At 39.9% G+C, this 20,784-nt stretch overlaps 1 protein-coding gene across 4 annotated transcripts in view; it reads left to right on the top strand.

Annotated features, from left to right (window-relative positions):
- Positions 1–20,784, top strand: part of MYO1E (myosin IE) — an 81,144-nt gene that overhangs the window by 55,818 nt on the left and 4,542 nt on the right. For all 4 annotated transcript variants that reach the window (XR_003570992.1, XM_027881538.1, XM_027881539.1 and 1 more), the window contains exons 17-26: positions 533–639; positions 4,393–4,491; positions 8,203–8,347; positions 11,729–11,843; positions 12,522–12,691; positions 13,165–13,310; positions 14,927–15,073; positions 16,401–16,558; positions 17,301–17,393; positions 19,276–19,480. Coding sequence is in view for 3 of the 4 variants with exons in the window: in XM_027881538.1 (XP_027737339.1) it covers positions 533–639; positions 4,393–4,491; positions 8,203–8,347; positions 11,729–11,843; positions 12,522–12,691; positions 13,165–13,310; positions 14,927–15,073; positions 16,401–16,558; positions 17,301–17,393; positions 19,276–19,480 (1,385 nt within the window). In the remaining variant the exon portion in view is untranslated. The remainder of the gene's footprint in view (positions 1–532; positions 640–4,392; positions 4,492–8,202; positions 8,348–11,728; positions 11,844–12,521; positions 12,692–13,164; positions 13,311–14,926; positions 15,074–16,400; positions 16,559–17,300; positions 17,394–19,275; positions 19,481–20,784) is intronic.

Raw genomic sequence — 20,784 nt, 5'->3', positions numbered from 1 at the left:
GCTGCTTCACTCAGCCACTTGATGTCCCACAATTAAGTACAGATAACTGGTCTCTTTATAGTGCAGAAATGCAGCCCAATGCCCACTGAAGTCAATACAAGTCTTTCTACTGACCACGATGTATGTTCCTTGAAAAAGGCAGCGTTAGAAGGCTTTGTCTTAAAAGTCTCTTTGGAGACTGATTGTAAAATACACACTTAGATTACACATTGCTTTGGAGATCAGTATTTTGACAATCTCTTTCCTCATATTTCACCCTGACAGTCAGGTTCACTCAATGCATTCCTTTTCACTCCATGTTTTTATATAGTAGTTTTAATACATTACTTAGCTGGTGATAATGATGCCTTCTGTTTACTAAGCTTTTCATGAGGTGCATATTATTTCAAGACACTTTCTGTGTTCTGGAGAAAGACCAAAGTCAGCTGGATCTAGTCAATGGAATCATCAGCAGAGGGTTGATAATTTTACAATTCTCTCAGGATTTATACCCTGTTCAGCTCAGACCCTATTATTTTCTTCTCTTTTACAGAAACAAGCCAACGACCTTGTAGGCACCCTGATGAAGTGTACACCCCATTACATCCGCTGCATCAAACCAAATGAAACTAAAAAGTCTCGAGATTGGGAGGAGAGCAGGTATGGATAAGTAGAGCATGTGATGAGAACCAGTGCTAGTAGTCCAAAGAAGCCACAAAAATTCATAATTTTTAATCACACAGCCTACCAACAGAACTAGATTCTCTAAAGCTGTCAGAAATTAAATCTGGCATGATCCCTCGTAAAGTTGAAGATAAGGGATAGTCGCTTGGTCCAAATCAGCAGTTAGCGTATGCAGTTCTGAGCTTTTGTCCTATCAGTGATGAATAATCAATATTTGCATAAGTACCAGTATATTAGTATATTAAAGACTCAGTTTTTCATGTAGAATTTGCACACCAAATGCATTATACATATCTTCTAACTTTCGCTACTTTTTAAATTTAAAAACAGCTTCTGTTAAGAAGCTAAAAAGCCAGGAGGATTTCTGTATCTGCTTTTATGTATCAATCTTAACAGAAAGTGCCTAGAACCAACAATGTAGAAGGTTCCTGTTTTACTTCCTGACTTTTAAGTTTAGTTACACAACCCTTTAAAGAGAATTCACTGGACTTTGTATCAGGTGATTATATAGATATTAAATAGGTGTCTAAATCGTCATTTGGGTTTATCACATCTGTTTTAAGGCATGGTGCCTAGAGCATGCTCCTCTTATCTGAAAAAAGATGCTGCTCTCTTTTGCACTGAGGTAGGTGCTCAGTAGGGTATGTTTTCTGTGTGAGGGCCTAATGTAGATAACATTTATTACTATATCCCAAGTACTTCTGGTAGTGGTAAAACTGCTGATGAAGCAAGTGGTTATTTCTGTTGCAGTGAAACAAGTTGCAAGGCCTGGTAAAGCATTCTTGAGAACCCCCCAGCAGAATTCACTTCCTGCTCTTTGGCATGCAGATTGGCACAGTCACATGCAGATGGAGGGCACTTACAGAAGCAATTGGGTCTGCCCTTCAAAGTGTCACTGAGGGCTTGGCAGGAAATGTAGACCTTCTTTCTGTAGCTTTTCCACCCCTGAAAATCCTACTGTGCAATGCCTAATTTTCCACTGATGCTGGGGATTAAAGAAGGGGAAAGAAAGTGATCCTGGGAAAAGTGTTTATAAAACTTTTAACTATAAGTTGAGGGGCTTTTAAAATCAGTCATTTGGAACCAGGCTTGTGGAAGGTGTTGCTGGGAAACCAAGGAAACAAACAAATAAAATCCTAGTCCTGAGAAAAGGGCAGCTTTCAGGAAACCCCTTTTGGAGCAAAAATGGGCAAGATTTCTTCTTGTTTTCCCATAATGAGGATGGTGTGTTATCAGTAGCTGCTCGATCTGCCAATTGAAATACAAAGGACTGTGTACTGTCAAACTGAGGCAAAAATGGAAGTGCTGCTTATAACGGTAATGCTTCACCCCTGTTTAAAAATCCTAACATTCCCTCTCATTTCAATCTGTGATTGCCCATCTATTGTAGTAGGACTTCACTGTGGCAATTAGGGACAGGTCTGGGGAGAAGAAATTTATATGCATGTGACAATTCAAAGTTCAGCTTCATTTTGTTGTTTCTCAATCTGACTGTGAGAGGGAAATGCAAACCGTAACTGAGTTTGTGTGATATTTTGCTGCATGGTTGATTAAAGGTGGTTTTTTTTCTTTGTTTTCTGCTGTGGTCACATAATGCTGCATCATACACCATGGCCAATGTGATGGGAATAGTAATTTGCTTATTAGTAACAGGTTACTAGACCGTGAAAACTTTGCTGAAAAAGGAGAAAACCCTTTCACAAAGCCTGTCTTACTTCATGCTCACAGAAGCCGTGTAACTGCAGCTTTCTGCTGCTGTTAAATAACTTTAAAATATTTAGCACCGAAACATAGGCCTTGTGTAATATTTAAACCTTCTATAATACCTTAGTTATTCCAGAAATTGGGGTGTTCTTGAAATGTGTTTTTGTTCAGGTCCTGGCACAGGCTCTTGGACTTGTATTCAAAACTGCTGCATTAGCTGAATTCCCAGACCCTGACCTGCTTGAGGTTGCTGCCTGGAGGGAGACTTTCAGTGTGCCTTTTCTCAGAAAGGAAGGGAAAAACAGAAAAATGTCTCAAATTCTCTGGTGCTGGACACTAATACTGGCAGGATAGTAAGAAAATAGGAGAAGTACTGTTGCTCCAGTGCATTATTCCAGATGTGAACAAGAGGGAAAGCTATAAACAGGAAAATGTATTTTTGTCCACCAACTTTCTACTGTACCAGAATTCTTGGAGTGGGTACAGAATATGCTTTATTCCTTGAACACAGAAAGATTAAAATGTTTAGTATTCTTTATTATAAGCTAAAAGAGCAGTACCACTCATCGTTTGGTAAAACACCTCTCAAAATTGTTCTTTACAAAGAAGAAATAACAGAAGGGATTTGTGTCATTTGTGTAGCAAGGGATTTCAAAAGATTTTTTCCCTTCATACTATGAGTCATGTGAAAAAAATGTCCCAACCAAAATAAAAAAAAAATCAATGGGCAGTACATTTTATATTGAAATTTAATATTTCAAAATAGCTAGAGAAATAACATTAACTGGGAGTGCTTCAGGATTTGAATTTCTTTTTTTTTGTAAAATCAGATAAATAGAAAGCAAAAGAAAATTAACTGGCTTCTTACAGGCTCACTTTTTTAATTATATGTAAAGAAATGTTCTTTTATATGCTGTTTATTAAATTTACAGGACTAAAATCTTAACAACTGTTATATTTCAGACTGAAGCTAAAGCTTCTATAATTTACCCTATAAAAGAAGAGCAACAAAAGCAATGCAGTTAAAAACTGACCTTGCTTCTTTCATGACTTAGATGAGAAAATTAAGGAAATGCAAAGGAAACCAGCAACTGGAATTCTTCAAATCAAATTTCCAAGCAGGATATATAACATAAAAAAATGATGTAGCATAGGTCTAGAAAGATGAAAAAGTGACAAAAGGAAGCTTTTTCTTCTTTTGCTGTTTTTCTGTTTTGAGATTCATGGGGACATATTTGTTCCCTCTTTCAAACCTCATTGAAGGTGTCGTGTGTGAGGGAACTCTGATGGTGTTGGGATGATGATGTTTCAGGCCACATGTGCAGCAGAGTCCCTTCACAGCCATTAACACTTCTGTGGGACTGGGACCAGCTCAGTTTTTGTTTGCAGTTAAAGTGTGCCTGGACAAGTTGACCAGACAAGCTTCAGCCAGCCTTGTGTCTGTCCTCAAATCCTTCCATTGCAGCATGGTTAAATTAGGAGGAATTCTAGCTTTTCATCAATATACCGACCTGGCTTTCTTTCTGATTCTTTGTGAAGTGAAAGTTTGGCATATGGGGCTTTTTTCTAGCCGTCAGACTTGGTCCTGTCTCCAGAACAACCAAAAAAATGCTGCTCTCTGCTACTGTTGCTGTTTGAGCTATGTAAGGCACAGGTAAAACCTACAATTAAAGAATAGTAGGAATTGGGAATTGTATAGGTAGTAGTTACTTGGCCTTTCATGGGTAATAGTATTAGGTAAGGAATCTGTTCATTAATTACCTTGGAAATAGGATGCTAAACTAGGAAAAAACATTGAGGTAAACCTGCTGCATATAATCCAGCACTGTAGTCCACCTGCCTTGAATATTTTTCCAACCATGCAGTGTGCATGGTAATGTGCAAGAATAGATTCATATAACTGTGCATGAATTTTAGCAATCAGTAGTCTTTAAGCATGATTCAGGCTTTTAAGAATGCCTCCATCCACAGGTAGGCTGAAATAAAATGGATTGATTGTAAACCTTGTGTTGTTTTTGTCCACAGAGTAAAACATCAAGTGGAATACTTGGGTCTGAAAGAAAATATTCGAGTAAGAAGAGCTGGTTATGCCTACAGGAGGGTTTTCAAGAAGTTCCTGCAGAGGTAGGATAATACCACTGCACACTTGTTTATGTGATGAGGAGGGAGCCAAGAGGCTGCAAGTTTTGAAAGCTCATTTCCCACTTACCCTTTTCTCCCCATTTGCCTTGCTCAGTGATCCAAATTACACAGAGATTTAAAAGTGTTTTAAAGCCTGGCTTTTTGTTTTTGAAAGTATTTTCATTTTTTCTGTAAACTTGCCTAAGGCTCCAGTTCTTTTTGTAGTGCTATGAGAGGGTACCTCAGAGTTAAAAGGAGTCAAGGGAACTGCTGCAGTGCATGAAGTCTGCTAGTCTTTGTTTCAAATATTACTGCTCTAGCTCTCCCAACTCTTCTTTCCCAATGAGAGACAGAAGATAGGTAAAGAAATTCAGCCTGCTATTCAGCCATTGCAGTGTAAAAAGTAACTGCAGCTTAAATTGCTTGTTATCCTTCCACTGGTGTTCCAACAGCTGGAAATGGGTACAACTCAAACCACTGCAGCTGCTCTCTGAATGAATGAAAGCAAGTCAGAGCTCTGTAAGACCAGTCCTTTTTTCCAGTGTCTTAGGACCAGCTGTTAAGATGATTAACTACCTCCACTAGCTAATGAAATCCTCTTAAATAAAAGCAGTTTCAAGATTTATACAACATTCAGCTTCTGGTTTTTAGTAACTGGAGACATACAGCTAATAAATGCCCAAACTGGCATTATGTGACAAAACAGCTCTTGTTGGAAGCCTTTGAATTGCATTTGAGAATGTAAAACAAAAACCCAAACAGTTGTTGCAAGGAGTGGAGTATAATTAGACAGCACAGAACAAAGCCATTAATAATACTTCATGATAATACCAAGAATGTTCTAATAATGTAGTAATAGTCAGACCTAAAGTATGGACTTACTTAAAGTAAGACCTTCAAGTATGGACTGAATTTTCATTATGGATTAATTTGAAATTCCTTTTTCGTCACGATCTTCAAGCCCAGATGTATAAACATGATTATGCTTCAGACTGTGTTACTGTTGCTAAGACAGAACAGCAGATTTATAATGAGTATTAAAATCCAGCCTCCATAGTTGTTGAACACTGACTGTGAGGGCTGTGCAGGTCTAGCAATCTGCACAAAGGAAAGCTACATGGTACTTCTGGATCCACAGGCAACTGAAACCATTCTTTATGGAATTCATCCATTTGCTTCAAACTAATTAGCTGTGTTAAATTTAACATCGTGTTATGAGTAAAACTCCTCCTGCACCCTTTCCATCCACAGTTCCCTAGCATCCAGAACAGCTCTGTTCTGACTCCCTGAGTCGGTGTGAGTAACAGCAGGCAGAGCATGGGATGGTCAGAAAGTGCATGCGTGGACACTTGTTTTCATTGGGCATTCCTTGGCAGCTCCAGATAAGTGGAGATTTCTGGGCTGAATAGACTTTTATGTGCAAAATTTACATTTGCATGCAAAAAGCCACAGTATCTGAAAAGGCCTGTGTGTTCCAAAGCATAACCCATCTGAAAGCTGAGCTCCCTTGCTCTGGGTTTAGACATGAGACCTAACTGCTTACTGTGAGTTTAGAAGAGAGAGTTTTGGGGGGCAGTCATGATTTGAAATTGTTTCAGGAGCATTTTAAGAACACATTTGTGCTGAAGTAAACTGTAAGGTAAATTACACAAGCTTGAAAAACTGAGATGCATGAACAGTGACATGACCCATTTCATTGGAAGCACAGGGATATTGAAGTGGCACTGCTAAACAGCAATAAGCAGTGATAGAATTGTCACCTTTTCAAACTGTGAGATGTTTCACTGGTGCATGTTATAGAATAATCTGTTTCTTCTGCCCTGCAGACTTGCCACACCAGTAAAATGTATGAAGTTTATTTGATAAAAAAGGAGAATTTCAAATCTATCAATTTGTACCCAAGATCTTTACTTATATTAAAAGGTCTTAAGAGTTCAGGAGATGTAGGAGAGACTTTCTAACATGCTGAAATGTCATGTCACGTTCTCATGTCACGTGTGGAAGGTAGCAGTTTCAAACTCCTTTATTAACCTCAGCTCCTTTATCTTCAGATTTGCTTAGATCCACCTATGCTGTGGGTGGTGCATGATGAACCTGCAAAAGAGGTTAAATAAATGAGCTGGGACTTACTTTAATTTAAAAGCTCCTTACTGGGTTGCATCTATTTATCCCATAATACTGATAAATTACATAAATATGTAAGTGTGCACATTGTCTGTAAACATAGATGATGTTTATATAATAAATATACACTATAAATATAGCAGTGTAATAAACTGCTATATTTAAGGTGGTGTAAGAGCTAATTTATCACACCATCAAGCATAGTACCCATGCATTTGTTAACTGATAGATTTGAACATGAGAACATCAGTGTTTTCAATCCTACTAAATTATTCATCAGTTATCATTCTCTTCTCATGTGCCCTCTCTTCAGAGGTATTTGTGAGCCATTTCTTTTTAACTGTTTGCTATTTTTCTTTTTGTGGTCTTGTTACTTAAGTTGCATGACACTGTCTCTGCTTCCTGGCTGGATAACCTTTTAGATATTATGAGTAATCAACATTCCTTTAATGTATTTTCCAGCAATTCCTGGGGTGCTTTTTGAAAACATTTTATTAGGAGCTGCCTAAATCATCTTAAGAACTTGGAAATTATAACAAACTAAACTCCATACATTATCACTTTTTTCATTTGTTGAACAGTTTTACTAATAAGCATGATTTAGTTTATATAACTTAAGTACACTTAAAGCATTAAAAAGACATTGTCAAGAGTAAAGAACATAAAAGATTTCAGGGAGAGATTTGTCACAACATATTTAGCTGTTCTCCAGTCTTGTTGTCACAGAAGTCTAAATAGCTGCTGCTAAAGAAGTTACTTATCCATTGATACACTGAGGCAGCTAAAGCCCATCAAGTGCTCCTTTGGTGGTCAGTGGAACAAGGCAGCTTTGTAACTCCAGGCTGGCAGTTTCAAAAGCCCAAGTTAAGCCTGAAAAAGTGGACAGTTTAAAGGGGCTAAAACCTGGCATCTGCTTCATTCTCAGGGATTATAGAGAATACCATGAGAGAGAAGGCTACTGCTTCTTTCTCTCTACTCGGTGTTATTACAGCACTTCCCTGCTCCTTCCCTAGCCCTCTGTGGGATCAGTTCCCAGTGTTCCCTCCACATAGCTCCAGCATCACTGTTGCCTCCATCTTGGCCAAGCCAAAGGCTGAGACAGAGCCAAGAGTGGCTCCTTGCTAAACACAGCCCAGCACTGGGTCAGGAGCACCAGTTCTTGCTTAGAAACAGAAAAGACCTTTGCAACCAAAAAGAGACTCAGAGGGCTTGAGTGAGAAACTGGTCACACGTGCTTGGGAATGGATGTAGAATACCAAGGATGTAGGTACTCAGAGCTGGACCATATGTGAATAACCTCACCCTGAGTGTCAGCAGATCACAGCAGAACTTCCTGCAATTGACTGCTGCAGTTACCAAACAGCAGCATAGCATCTGGAAATGGGAGACTCCAGGGCACTATTGTCCTTCTCATTGCCTTGTTTGGTCTCACTAAACAAGAAACTTCTTATTACTCTGCATCTCGGCACACACCAAGCTCTGAGTCCTGCTCCAGTTGTTAACTCTCCCCAGGGTAATGCTGACCAAGAGTCAGTGGTATCCTGCTGCTGTTGGATGCCAGGTCTTAATCTCTCCTCCTTGATGGTTAAGGTACGCCATTCTGACAAAAGCAACCTGGCCTTCTTGGAAAGGAGAAGAGAAACAAGGAGTCCTCCACCTGCTTCAGTCAGTCAACATGGATCCTGACCAGTACCAGCTTGGGAAATCCAAAGTCTTCATCAAAGCTCCGGAGTCTGTAAGTGTGGCAGAACATGATTCTTTACGTATGCAAATGTTTTGCTGAAATAAAGTCCTGCCCAGAAACTGAGGATGGAATCTGCTGAGGTGGGAGAAGAATAAGAGTTTAAGAGAAGCTGGGCAGGTCTGCTGTTGACACTGTACAGAAATTTGAGGCACTTTTACAACAGGCACACTACATGAGGCCACTGCATGACTTTGACACAAATACAAACAGCATCAAATGCATCAAGAAGAGGAGATGGGATGTGAAGATGCTTTGGTGGCAGGTTGCACAAAGTGACGTCCAATCTGTCATATGAAGGAATACCATGGCATGAGAACATCTGTGACCATTACCCAAGAAAACTGGTCCTTTCCTCAGTACAAGAACTACTGATGAAGGTTGCATGGTCCCCAGTTAGTAAGGATATGTTATGCAGCATTGAGTAAATCAATGTTCCAGAATGACTGCAGCTTGAAATCCCATTCAAAGAGAAGGCATCATGGGGCTATTTTGATCCCGTGGCTACTGAACTGTATAAAATCTGTTGGAAAGAAGTTTTTTTACATTGCTATTCTGGAAAGTTGTTAAGGAAAATCTGTGCTCTTCTCACCATCATTTATTCCTTATGCATCAGAAGCCATAGGACTTAGTTTGTGCTTTAACTGAAGTTACATTTTAAAATAAAAGCAGACCACTTCTATCATTTATCATTTTCTGTTCCAGGAGCATATTTTTGCTCTGCAGAGCAATAGTAATTCAGACCATGACACTGCTGTGCCCAGTCACACAGGAAGAAATTTGTTAAAAGAAAAAAAAAATAATGCTTCTCCAAGTCATAATAGGAATTGTGTTGTTTCTACCATAAATAGGGTAAGATATTGTTCAGGAATAATGGGACTTTACATTCCTGCCATCTGAGAGACATGTTTATACACTACAGCATATAGTGCTCAAGATGCAGGTTATTAGAATACTTAGGTGCATGTTGATATAAATAATATAAACAATTAAGGAAAGAAACCAAAATAATTTTTGTGTGATGGCTGCATTCTTGAATTGTGCTGCTTCATGGATAAACAAATACAAAATTTAAAGTAGTATTGTTTGCAGTTTTACGTAACAAATCATACAAGGAACTATCTCTCTTTCCTGAAATGCCCCTTGTAAGAGCAGAGATTTTTGTCAGCTTCACCTCCATAAATGGGGTGAGTCTTATTTCTGTTTTTTTCAAAGAAAGAAATGAAATCATTTCCTGGTGTCTGTCCTCTGTCTAATAGTGGCAGGTGCTCCCATAGGACTGATGGATCTAGTTCCCCTTCACTCTGAAGTGGCCAAAAATGTTAATATTCTGTACCCCAACAGCTGCTAGGTTGTTTTCAAGAGGAAGAAATTTTTATCCAGTGGCTGTCTCTTCCCATCCTAATGCATGTTGGTAATTCTGAGCCCTGGTTGCATGTATATGCCATTTAATGGTGTATCTGTGAGTTTTCCTGAAAGGCAGTTCTGCAGGTTAGGAAAACATGAGGTTGACTGGAAATAGTACAATTTTTTGGGTTGTATTTCCAATTTAATTTAAATTAATTCTTTCAGTTACTGTATGTTTTCATAATTTTTTTTAAATGCCATGAAATATCTTTGTAAACAAGTCCTAAGAGTATTTTTTATTTTAAGTTGAAAATGGTTTTTTGTGAGCTGAATATTCTGAAGTTTGATTTATATCTTTTATTAAGAGAGACAGTCATCTTTCATCTTATATTACTAACATATTGGCTAGGGTTATATTGATTTTAAGAAAAATAATCTTTTAGATGGTAAATGAAATTTTTTCTTTCTACCACCAAAAAGAGCACCTGCTGTGGTTAATCAGATGAAAAATACCTGATTTGCTCAGGAGTGCAAAAGAAGGCTTTATAATACATATTTTAGGGAAGAGTTTATGCAGTATTTTTATTTTTATAGCTTGAGAACAGAGATTTTAGCTCAGTGATTTAATTGAACTTCCTTAACGGCGACCTTCAGCTGCAGGTGATGGATTATGTTGCACTGAGATTTTACAATTGGCATTGTTGTTAGAGAAATAAATGGTGTGAGCGTTCATGAGAGACAACACCAATATTGTTCCTGTAACCTGAACCACACGAGGGTTGCTTACAGCCCTGCTGGGGCTGAGGGTGTTTTTGCATCAGGAGCACTCGTAGCTGTGTCTGAAACCCTACCCAGTGCTTGTGCTCCTGAGGAGATTTCTTCTTTTTAACAAGTTTGCTGTAGATGGAGGATTGCCAACAGTGAAATAAGGTTTTATGGGTGGCAGAAAGGAGGCTTCTTTATTTACATTTCCATCACACACCTGAATAAATAACTCTGTACAGAGCAGGCAAGTTCTGCGGAAATGGTTTGCACTAGATCAAGTTTCCTTTTCAAGATCAATATGAAGAACAGTATTTTTCTGGATTTGCAGGGTTTAGAGCAGCAAAGGAAAAAAGAGTCCTAATGCTCAGGTTTGCTTCTTCTTATACCTGTTTTTACTAATTTTATCTCTTTTGAAAGACAGAAGAAAAGTTCTTACGAATATTTAACACATAGTGGTGGGAAATAATAAGCAACAGTCATGTCAGTGGACTGACTGAATGCTGTGATTTAGCCAGACACTTGTGCTTCTAATGAGATAAAAAAAACATTTAAGCATGTAAAAGGCTATAGTGAAATATGCTATATCCTGCAATAATTTTGAAGTTGTTCTAATGCATTAAATTTACATATATTTTAGTGGGACCTGGGAAATTCTCAAAAAAAGGGATGTGCCTTCCATTTCTGTTTTGATAAATTAGCATGGTCTCTTGATTTCTGATATTTTAGACCCAAAAATCTTATTATGTCATAATTCTGAAATATAAGGTCATAGTTGTAAATTCTGCAAGTTCTGCAGCCATCTGACAAACTTCACTGATGAGAGAGGATGGAGCCAGTGGACATGAGAGTGAAATTCAATCAGGGAAGAAAGTTGCCTGTGAATACATTGCACAGATCCCCACAGATGTGGTGACATTCTGACAAGAGAGGTGGAAATTTTGGAGAACGTGGAGATGGAGGCTGGATGAATGGCCAGTGGAGAACCTTAGTTGCACCAGTAGAATATTTCAGGGTGAATCCATGCTCCTCTTCCTTCCTCATGGGCTTTGGAGCTTAATGGGTAGACTGGTAAGAGCCACAACCTCTCAAGCATCAGAGATTTCTTCCAGAATAGGACACCTGAACATTCCAGTCTCTGCTCCCACAGCTGTGGTAGAGGCACCAGCTTGGATCCAGAGTGGGGAGTTGCGGAAAGTCAAATGTAGCCTTTTCTTGAACTTTGCCTGTGAAATGTTTGACACACTTTACTGTCTCTTTGTACAGCTCTTTTTGTTAGAAGAGATGAGGGAGAGGAAGTATGATGGGTATGCCAGGGCCATCCAGAAGGCTTGGAGGAAATACGCAGCCAGGAAAAGATACGTCCAGATGAGAGAAGAAGGTGGGTCAGAACTGCTGTTGGCAGGTATTTCACACGGGGTTCCAGGAACAGAGAGGCCCGCAAGGGATGAAGGAGATCTCTCCCTCTCTGTGGGCAAACAGTACAGTGCAGGTGACTGTCTAGGAATGACTGCAAACTGTTGGATGCCTGAGGTACCACTGACGAGGTTGACTGCTCTGCACAAATTTCTTGGGCTGAGCAGTGTTTTGCTCTCAAATCAAAGACAGACTGAGTAGGACAGACATCAGAGATGCTCCAGGGGAATCGAAAAAGAAGATCCTTCCCACAGTTATGCAGGATCTGGATGTTTTGTAGATGATACAGTCCAATCCAAGGACTCTACTGCTTAACTGTGTGTGTGACCTGGATTGTGTGAAGGAACGTTATGTGTTTGGAAGAGTTAATGTTAAATTTTCAGAAATGAATGAGGAATTCCTTAGTTCCAGAAGTACTCCTGATTCACCAGAACTGCTGAGCTTGCCATCAGCGTATTTCATTAGGAATGGATTAAATGATGGCATACGTCCTTATTTTAAGGATTAGTAGCAGTGCTTCACTGTTTTTTCCATATTATAAACAATTTGTTTATTGCTTCTTGCCAAGAAGTTCTGTATGAAACACAAGAGTTCAGGAAATTTAGTAAATGCTATTAATCAATGTTTATTTTTGGTATTTAAGCGTCAGATCTGTTGCTGAACAAGAAAGAGAGAAGACGGAACAGCCTTAACAGGAATTTTGTGGGAGATTACATAGGCATGGAGGACCACCCAGAGCTGCGCCAGTTTGTGGGCAAGCGGGAGAAGATTGATTTTGCAGACACTGTGACTAAGTATGACAGAAGGTTTAAGGTGGGTTTAAGAGCCACATCCACTAGTGATTAGTTCTGCTGGGATGTAGAGCTGTCTTCTTCATCCTGTAACAGAAAGTCCGGCAGGTTGGTGTCACACCATCCAGGACACCAGCTTTTGATTTAAAGACTCACTGGGAAGCAGTTACAGCCCTGTGATCAGAACACTGCTGTTATCAAACCTCTTGTCTCAGGAAGAAGGTGTGATCAGAACACTGCTGTTACCAGGCCTACTGTCCCAGGATGAAGGCTTTATGGGCAGAAAAGCTGCATTAGTTAGGACATGGGGAACAAAGCTAACTCTCCTGTCTTGTGCCATCTGATGTGATTAACCTCAGCAGTACTTTTGTCACTTGAACCAAAGACTAACAGTGTTGCCTCAGATCACAGCACTTCAGATATGTGTGGAACAGCATCACATCAGTGCAGTGATCTCTGCACAGCTCTGCATTTTCAAACCATGTTGTGTTTCAGAGTGTGAAGAGAGATCTTGTCCTCACCCCCAAGTGCATTTACCTGATCGGGCGGGAGAAGGTAAAGCAGGGCCCAGAGAAAGGCCAAGTGAAGGAAGTGCTTAAGCGAAGGATGGAGATGGAGAGAATCCTCTCTGTTTCTTTAAGGTCAGTACATTGGATATATGGGCAGAAAAATTTGTGTAGTATGGGGAAAATAAGTTAAATGATGAAGGGGGAACTAGTAAGTGTGTTGTAGCAATAGATGTTTATATTTACAGCCAGTACACAGACATTTTCTAACTGGTTGTTTAAATGATTCACTTACACTGGGTCTCACCTGCCTGGTGTGTCCCCCAAAATATACTCTGAAGGATATATTCACCATGCACAAGCAGGTTCTACTAAATTTTGGCTCAAGCTTGTATCCCAGAAGTCATTCTTGCTTACAGAAGTATACCTTGCACATGTCCACTGCTTCCTAAAGGGTCATTCTCTACTGAGCTACTAAAACCTTTACTTCTAGTTGGATTTCACATCACTTCTTTTGACAATGTCAAGCTAAATCAGATTGCAGGAGATGTCTGAGGTGTCCACACAGAACTGAGAAACCCAGTTAGGTGAGCAGAAACAGGAAGAAACTGCCCATGAGAGCAGTGGATTCTTGCCTATGTCATTTCATCCCTTTGATGATGAGTGGACAAAGTCTCTGGATACCTCCTAATTTGTTATTGCAGTTTATCAGAGCTGAGAGCTGAGTGTAATTTAATAGACAAGAATACTGATTCAGAGCAACAAGTTTACTTCAAATATTAAAATAAATTACTATTTTTTCAAAGCCTTTTTAGTATATGCTCATAAAACATTCCCATTAGCATGGCCTGAAATCTTCTCACAGGCATTTTCCAGTACTCAAAACCAGCAGATTTCATAAGATTAGGGACAGGTCTGCAAGATATGTCTGCTCACAGTACCACTTTCAAAATCCGTGGTTTGTTTATCATACAGATTTTTAAAGCTGCTTGCCATAAAACAACTCTGGTAGATCTAGGTCAAAGATGGGAGTGGAACGCGTCTGCTGTGTGCTGTGCACACCTGGATTGCAGGCAGACACTTGAGCCTGGCCTGTGGCATTCCAAAGGCAGTGTCACACTGAGGCAGGCAGAGCAGGGCTGCTGGTGAAAGCTGTTACACTCTTCTCACATGTAAATAACAGCTCCACAGAACCTGCTGAAGCACGTCCAGATGTGCTTCAGTTCAGAGGAAATATGTATGCTACTTAAAGTCGAATAATGTTTTGAATTTAGCTTCTAGATTTGACTTTGTTGTAAAAAACGTTGATGTTTGCATAAACTCAGAACTGCAAGCTATCAAACTGTCCAGGTATTCCTCCAAAACCAAACCTTAAAGAACCTATGGGTGCACAAGGGCTTTTCTCTCTTATGTTACCGTGGCCTGAGTTAAAAACGAGTCTTGATCAAGGGATCTGTTAAATCAGTACTGATGTGTCTGAGCAGGGATGCAGCTTTAAGAGCACGTGGGTTTTTGCTAGCAGCAATTATTGTGAAGTTACTAAGTGGTATTCCTGTCTCAGAAGGGATTGTTTCAGTTATTTCTGAAAAAAACCTGTTCTCAGAAAGCAAAGCTCCATACTTAATGCTGCTTGGACTTTGTTATGTTTTTAAAAATTACCCATGAGTGCTTTGTGAAATGTCATTATAATGCTGGCTGTATTTGCTGATGAAATTTGGAACTGACTGGGATATGATCTGATTTCCTTGCAGCACCATGCAGGATGACATTTTCATTCTACATGAAGAGGAATATGACAGTTTGCTTGAATCAGTCTTCAAAACTGAGTTTTTAAGCCTCTTATCAAAACGATATGAAGAGAAAACACAAAGAAAACTACCTCTGAAATTTAGCAATACGTGAGTTACAGCTTTTTTCAATGGGCCTTTGAGGATAAATAATCTTTGTTCTTGCTGCCAAGGCAAATGAGTGCTAGTTGTGGAGCCCCTGACACTATGCTTTATTTTAAAATAATAGGAGGTAGCATAGTGTAAAAATATGTATGTGCAGGGAGACCAGACTTTGTGGTTGCCTTGTCAGAAGAACAGGTTAGGATTATAACAATCTGAAATTCTGAAGTTGGTTTGTTGGTGCAAAACACTGCAGGGTGAAAGAATAATTCTAAAAAACGCCCATTATTAAATTATATTGGGAACAGTTTTTTTAGAAACAAGCCTGAAAACCTTCAGAGTGTCTGATGTGCATTTGAGCTCTAAGGACATCCTGGAAACTATCCCAGCAAACATGTGCTTTTGTTGATACTTCTGCCCATTAAACAGATGAGCAGCAGCAGGCCTTGGATTTGCATGTTTATTTTACTGCCTTCAAAAAACTGGAAGAAATACAAGGCTACTGGAGATCATTATTTTCATCTGGAAAGGGTGTAGAAGGACAGTTGAAGTGTGGGACATTTTTGCAGCATATACTGCTGTACACTGAGAATCCGAAGCCAGGACCAGGAGTTCATTTTTTTATTCATGTAAGATTCAAGTATTACACTTCTGAGGTCTTGCCCGAAAACAAAATAGAATTTTTTTTAATCTCATATCTGAGCACAGTTCAGAGCAGATGGATAGTGTGGAAAGAATATATATATATATATATATAATGCATGTATATGGATGTATGTAATATATATAGTGTGTGTGTGCTTACATGGAAAGAAATGTAAATTGAAAAGATTGAAGTGTATGTGTCCAAAACATTCACTCTCAAAACATGCACAAGGCCTGCCCCAAAGCATACACATGCCAGTGTATATACAGCTGTACATCTGATATCTATCTACACCTAACTGTACATGTAGGAGAGTGTTTAGAAGTGGAGCATTCTGGCTGCTCCAGTAGAGTCTGCTGCAGAGGCAGCGATGTCTGAGGGCAGACACATCTCTTGGACCTTGGCACATTTTTCTTCAAAGCTCTCTGTCCTCTCTTGGGCATCTTAAACCTCCTTTGAGTAGCTCTTCCAGGAAAGTTAAAACATCAATTAAGAAGAACATTAAAAAAAAAAAAAAGGCATGAAAATAAGTTAATTAGGAGGTTTATGTCAGCTAAGTCACTCAGGGAATACAGATTCTCAGTCTAAGCTCTGCGTTTTCATATTTCTGTTATCTGCTGCCAAGTGATGTTGTCTTGATTTGACACAAAAATGCTGGGTTTAATTCATGTGTTCCCCTGCTTCTTTTAGACTTGAAGTGAAGCTGAAGAAGGAGAGCTGGGGGCCCTGGAGCAGTGGTGGCTCTCGACAAGTGCAGTTTATGCAGGGCCAAGGAGACGTGGCCCTTCTCAAGCCAAGTAACAAAGTGCTGCAGATCAGCATCGGGCCAGGGCTGCCAAAGAATTCCCGTGAGTAGGAACTTCCTCTAGAAATTACAGAATAGTTCACGCTTTCTGTCCTTGCTTGGCTTTAGCCTCACCACCCTTTTAATTATTTTTCTGTAACACTTAAAAGGTGATCCTAATGATAGAGCAGAATTCCTTGCTGCTTTACAGTTGTGCTGAAATTTTGTTCCTTTCCCTATGTACCAGTGGTTTCTGAAATGCCTGAAATTCTTTCCCTTGCAGCAGAAGAAATGAGGGCATGTAACCATGTGACATAGTACAAAGGGTACTGTTAGCCAAGCATTTTGGGGCAGTTTCACTCTGCTCTGCGCTTCTGCAGTTCCTACGCACCTGCTGATGGAAGGTCTGCATCAGGACAGGTAGTGACATGAAGAAATGTTGTATCTGTACATCACCAAAGACTGAGCTGCAAATACATCAGCCTCTTGAATTTTCTGCCCTACCTTTCTCTCATGCTAATTGCTGTTCAGAAGCAGCATAGTCAAAAGTACTGCTGTGCCAGTTATCCATGGCTACGAACAAGTTCATAAAGCTCAGGTGTTTTGGGCCTCGTTTACTGTAGTTGTGAGACAGCTTTGCTTTATATCCTGTGGTTGAACTGGATCGCAAAAGGGAGAATATGGCAAAGTCATCCTTGTTACACCTAAGGCTCTGAACAGCCAGAGTAGGGGCTCTGGCAGCCACAAGGACTTACCTAATTAAAGTAACTGTGAAAGGGCAACAGAATGTTTCTGATTTCTTTTAGGTCCTACTAGACGGAACCTTACCCAAAGTCGAGGGTATTCCAATAGGTCTCAAAGTCAGACTTACCCAATGAGAGCTGCACCACCTCCTCCTGGTAAGTCCTCTTAGCCTCAGGCAAAGCAAAATTCCAAATTGAGACTTTTGCTTTACTCTTGTCACTTGATAATTTTTGTCCATTAAAAAAATCGCAGTAAAGGTTTAAATTGCTCTTTAAAAGATCCTGACTGGAAAACATATATTTGTAGGCATTTTATTAAGTGTATTATTGGAGTCTGCAGACAATCAAACTGGTATTCCCCCAGAGGTGTCCCTGTTGTTGTGGATGCTTACTTGTTCAGCCACTAAAACTAACCCTGTAGGCTTCTTCACTTTCTGGGGTAAAAGCTGTGTGCTTGTCAAGCCACAGACAATGCTTTGCAGTGAAACTGCTTTCAGTGCCAGTAAACCACAGAATGCAATTTATGTCTCATTGTCCTGCCCTGATAAACATGTAACCAACTCTGGTGTGTGCTGGGACAGATCAGCTGTGCCAGTAAACAGCCTGGCTTTTTCTGCATGGGACTGATGTCATTTTAGGGTGTTTTACTTCTGCCCTTGGGAGATATGATTAATTTTGCCTGTGAACTCAGAGGGCAGAACAATATTCCACTGACCCAACGTTTCCCAAGAGGTGTTTTTTTTTTTTTTTACTTACACTCTTATAGTACTGTTTTTTTTTAACAAAGGGTTCTCTTTCAGTCAGTTGCTGTTTATTGAGAAGCACAATGGTAGTGGTGGAAGTTGGGGGTGTGACCAGTCTTGGTCACCAGATTAACCAGACAATTCCAAATCCTCACAGCTGTATGAGTCAAACTCAGGACTGTGTGATCTGCAAGAACTGCTTGAAGTGGAAATTACTGTAAGGAGCTGACCTGTCAGCAAAAAAAGATAGTGAACAATAACACTGGGGGCTACTGTCCCTGAGCATTTGAAAGGGATTCTGCTGTTTTCAGACCTGTTTTGAAATCAATGGTCCAGTAGCTGAAAGGACTGTTATGTCTGTGTTCAGAAGAACCCAAACCTTTATTTATGTAACCATAATGTCTGTGATGTACATTACAAAGTGAGGTTTATTTATAACTACTTAAGCTCTGCTGCAGTATCAAGAGAATACCAGAAGCAGATACTGTTGAAAACAGTAAGGTTTTTCCCAGTGTCACGATTATGAATTCTCCTCTATGCACAGCTATTCATTCTGCTAATAATCACAGTGGAAAAAGGACAGGGTCACCCACATCACTAAACTAATTTTGAATATAAGCCTAGCTCCCATTTTATTCAGTAGGGGCTTTAGGAATGCAAAGCTCCTTAGGCCCTGATCCTGCAAGTAGCTGAGACATGGGTTTGCCTTAAATTCAATTTAGGGGAATAATTATTTATTTAATGGCATTTACCCATGTCATCATCTAGAGAATTCAAACTCGTTTTCAACAATGGAAGTAGCAGCAAGGTGGATTTTCTTAAACAAAGCTAATTAAATCCCCCCCGCTTATTAAAATAGGTAAGTAGTTATACCAACTTAAAAAAACCCAATCAAATTCCCTGAATAAGTGGTAGAGTGAGTATGAACTTCACAAGAATAAGAAGAAAAGACTCCCAGCAATTGAGATTAACCCTTATCTGGATAAAAAGTTATGCAGTGTTTTAAAGAGTGGCACCACATTCACTAACAGCTGAATTTGGCTGAGAGCCAATCCTCTTGTTTGCTTGTAACATTCAAAGCCCAAAGTCTGAAACTTGAGCACAAGTCCAAGAAGTTGTGAACCCAAAACAGATCATCAGCAGACCAGAAACTGGGAATAAATCACCATCTGAACGTGAATTTGTTTTCAGGCTCTGAAAGTGGAACCTGAGAGCTGGCCATCAACACAGGGGAAAGGTTACCTTTATTGAACTAGAGTTTGGTCTGGAGGTGTTCACACTTTATTTACTTCTAGGTCAGCAGCAAAATGGAGTAATAAATCCCCTGCAGCCCACAGCCCATCCTCATGTTCCAGGAAATCAATGGGCCACTCCAAAAAACCTGTACACGAGTATGACACGACCAGCTTTGCCACGGCAAATGTCAGGAGGGTCAGGCAGGATCTCGCAGCAACCAGAAAGCTTGGATTTCTTGAAAGTACCTGACCAAGGAGCAGCTGGGTAAGATTTTACATCGAATCTGATAAAAAGATGTCTATTTTTTGTTAATAGCTTCACACACAAACTGTCGGTGACTGATAACACTGTACATAGATGACCAGATTGTGCTATTGAGCTGTACTCAGGGGTATCATCATCTTCCATAAGATTCCAAACACATATTCCATCATAGACCTTTAGCAATAAAGGTGAAGCAGTTCTAGTTTAATATCTTAAATTTGAATGTTAAAATTTTTAAGGCCTTCGAGTTTTTCAATGACCTACCAGTTTCTACTTTAACTCAGCCCTTATTCCAGTCCAGTGGAGCTTTACTGTAGTGGGAATCTGAGTGTTACTTACCTGTCAAAGACTGCTGCCTAAGCAGAAGAATGTGGTTGAGAAGCAGCAATTTGCTGATAACACAAACAGTGTGATTTAATTCTGATAGAACCAAGTCTCAGATTAATTACAATTAGTTACACCTGGTTGTCCCAGAGCATATTAAATCAAGGGAAGTTACATTAGCAGATAAGAATAAAAATCCACTGTGCTAAGGTGTTACGTAGTAACTTTGCAGAGTAATGGTTAGTGCAGACACAAGTCTATACTCCACAGCTCTTCAAGTAAACAAACACCTGATAAAAATCCCCTTGTTACATAGGAAAACCCCACTGTGTTGAACAGTCATTCTTACATCTTTGTCCAAATAACACTGAGTTTTTCCTATTGAAGGGAATTCGAGTTTTTCCTATGAAGAACTCTACTTGTAAATGACAGTTCAGTGTCCTCCTCAGCTTCTCTTCCTCCAAACAGTCCCTCCCTTTCCCTCCCTTCCACCAGCTCTTTCCCTGCTGTGCAGTGGGAACCCCTCCATGCAGACACCCCTGGCAGGAGTTGGCTTTGTCTGGCACCAGTGTCCTGAGTGACTCAGGGCAGAGTCTTTGCTTCCCACTACAGCTGGAGCACCACATACCCCCGGGGGGTGATGGAGAAGTTTGAAGTAAAACCAGAGACACTGCTGTAGTATGAATTTGGCTAAGGAAGGGCCCAAGTATTTAAAAGTCTCCCAAGAATCCCATCTTTTCCCCTCCTATACACTGTGAACTGCAGTAACACAGCAGTGACATGCCCCATTCAGGGAGGGTTGTTGCTCCTTACTGACACTTCAGCAGTCACGGTGCTTTTACTCAGAGCTGCCAGTTGGGACCCAAACTCCCAGGCCTAATAGCAAATCATTTTGCTAAATGTACAAGAACTAGCACTGGGGGTAATCTGGGAGAAATCAAGGTTTAGTCAAACTTTCACCAGGTTTCCACCTGACCTCC

The sequence above is a fragment of the Empidonax traillii genome, unplaced genomic scaffold (genome assembly GCF_003031625.1).
Source record: "Empidonax traillii isolate 1590-97213 ecotype Southwest subspecies unplaced genomic scaffold, ASM303162v1 scaffold90:size2128546, whole genome shotgun sequence".
NCBI lineage: Eukaryota > Metazoa > Chordata > Aves > Passeriformes > Tyrannidae > Empidonax > Empidonax traillii.
Note: the sequence above shows the minus strand (reverse complement) of the source record. Positions and strands in the feature narration are given on the sequence as shown.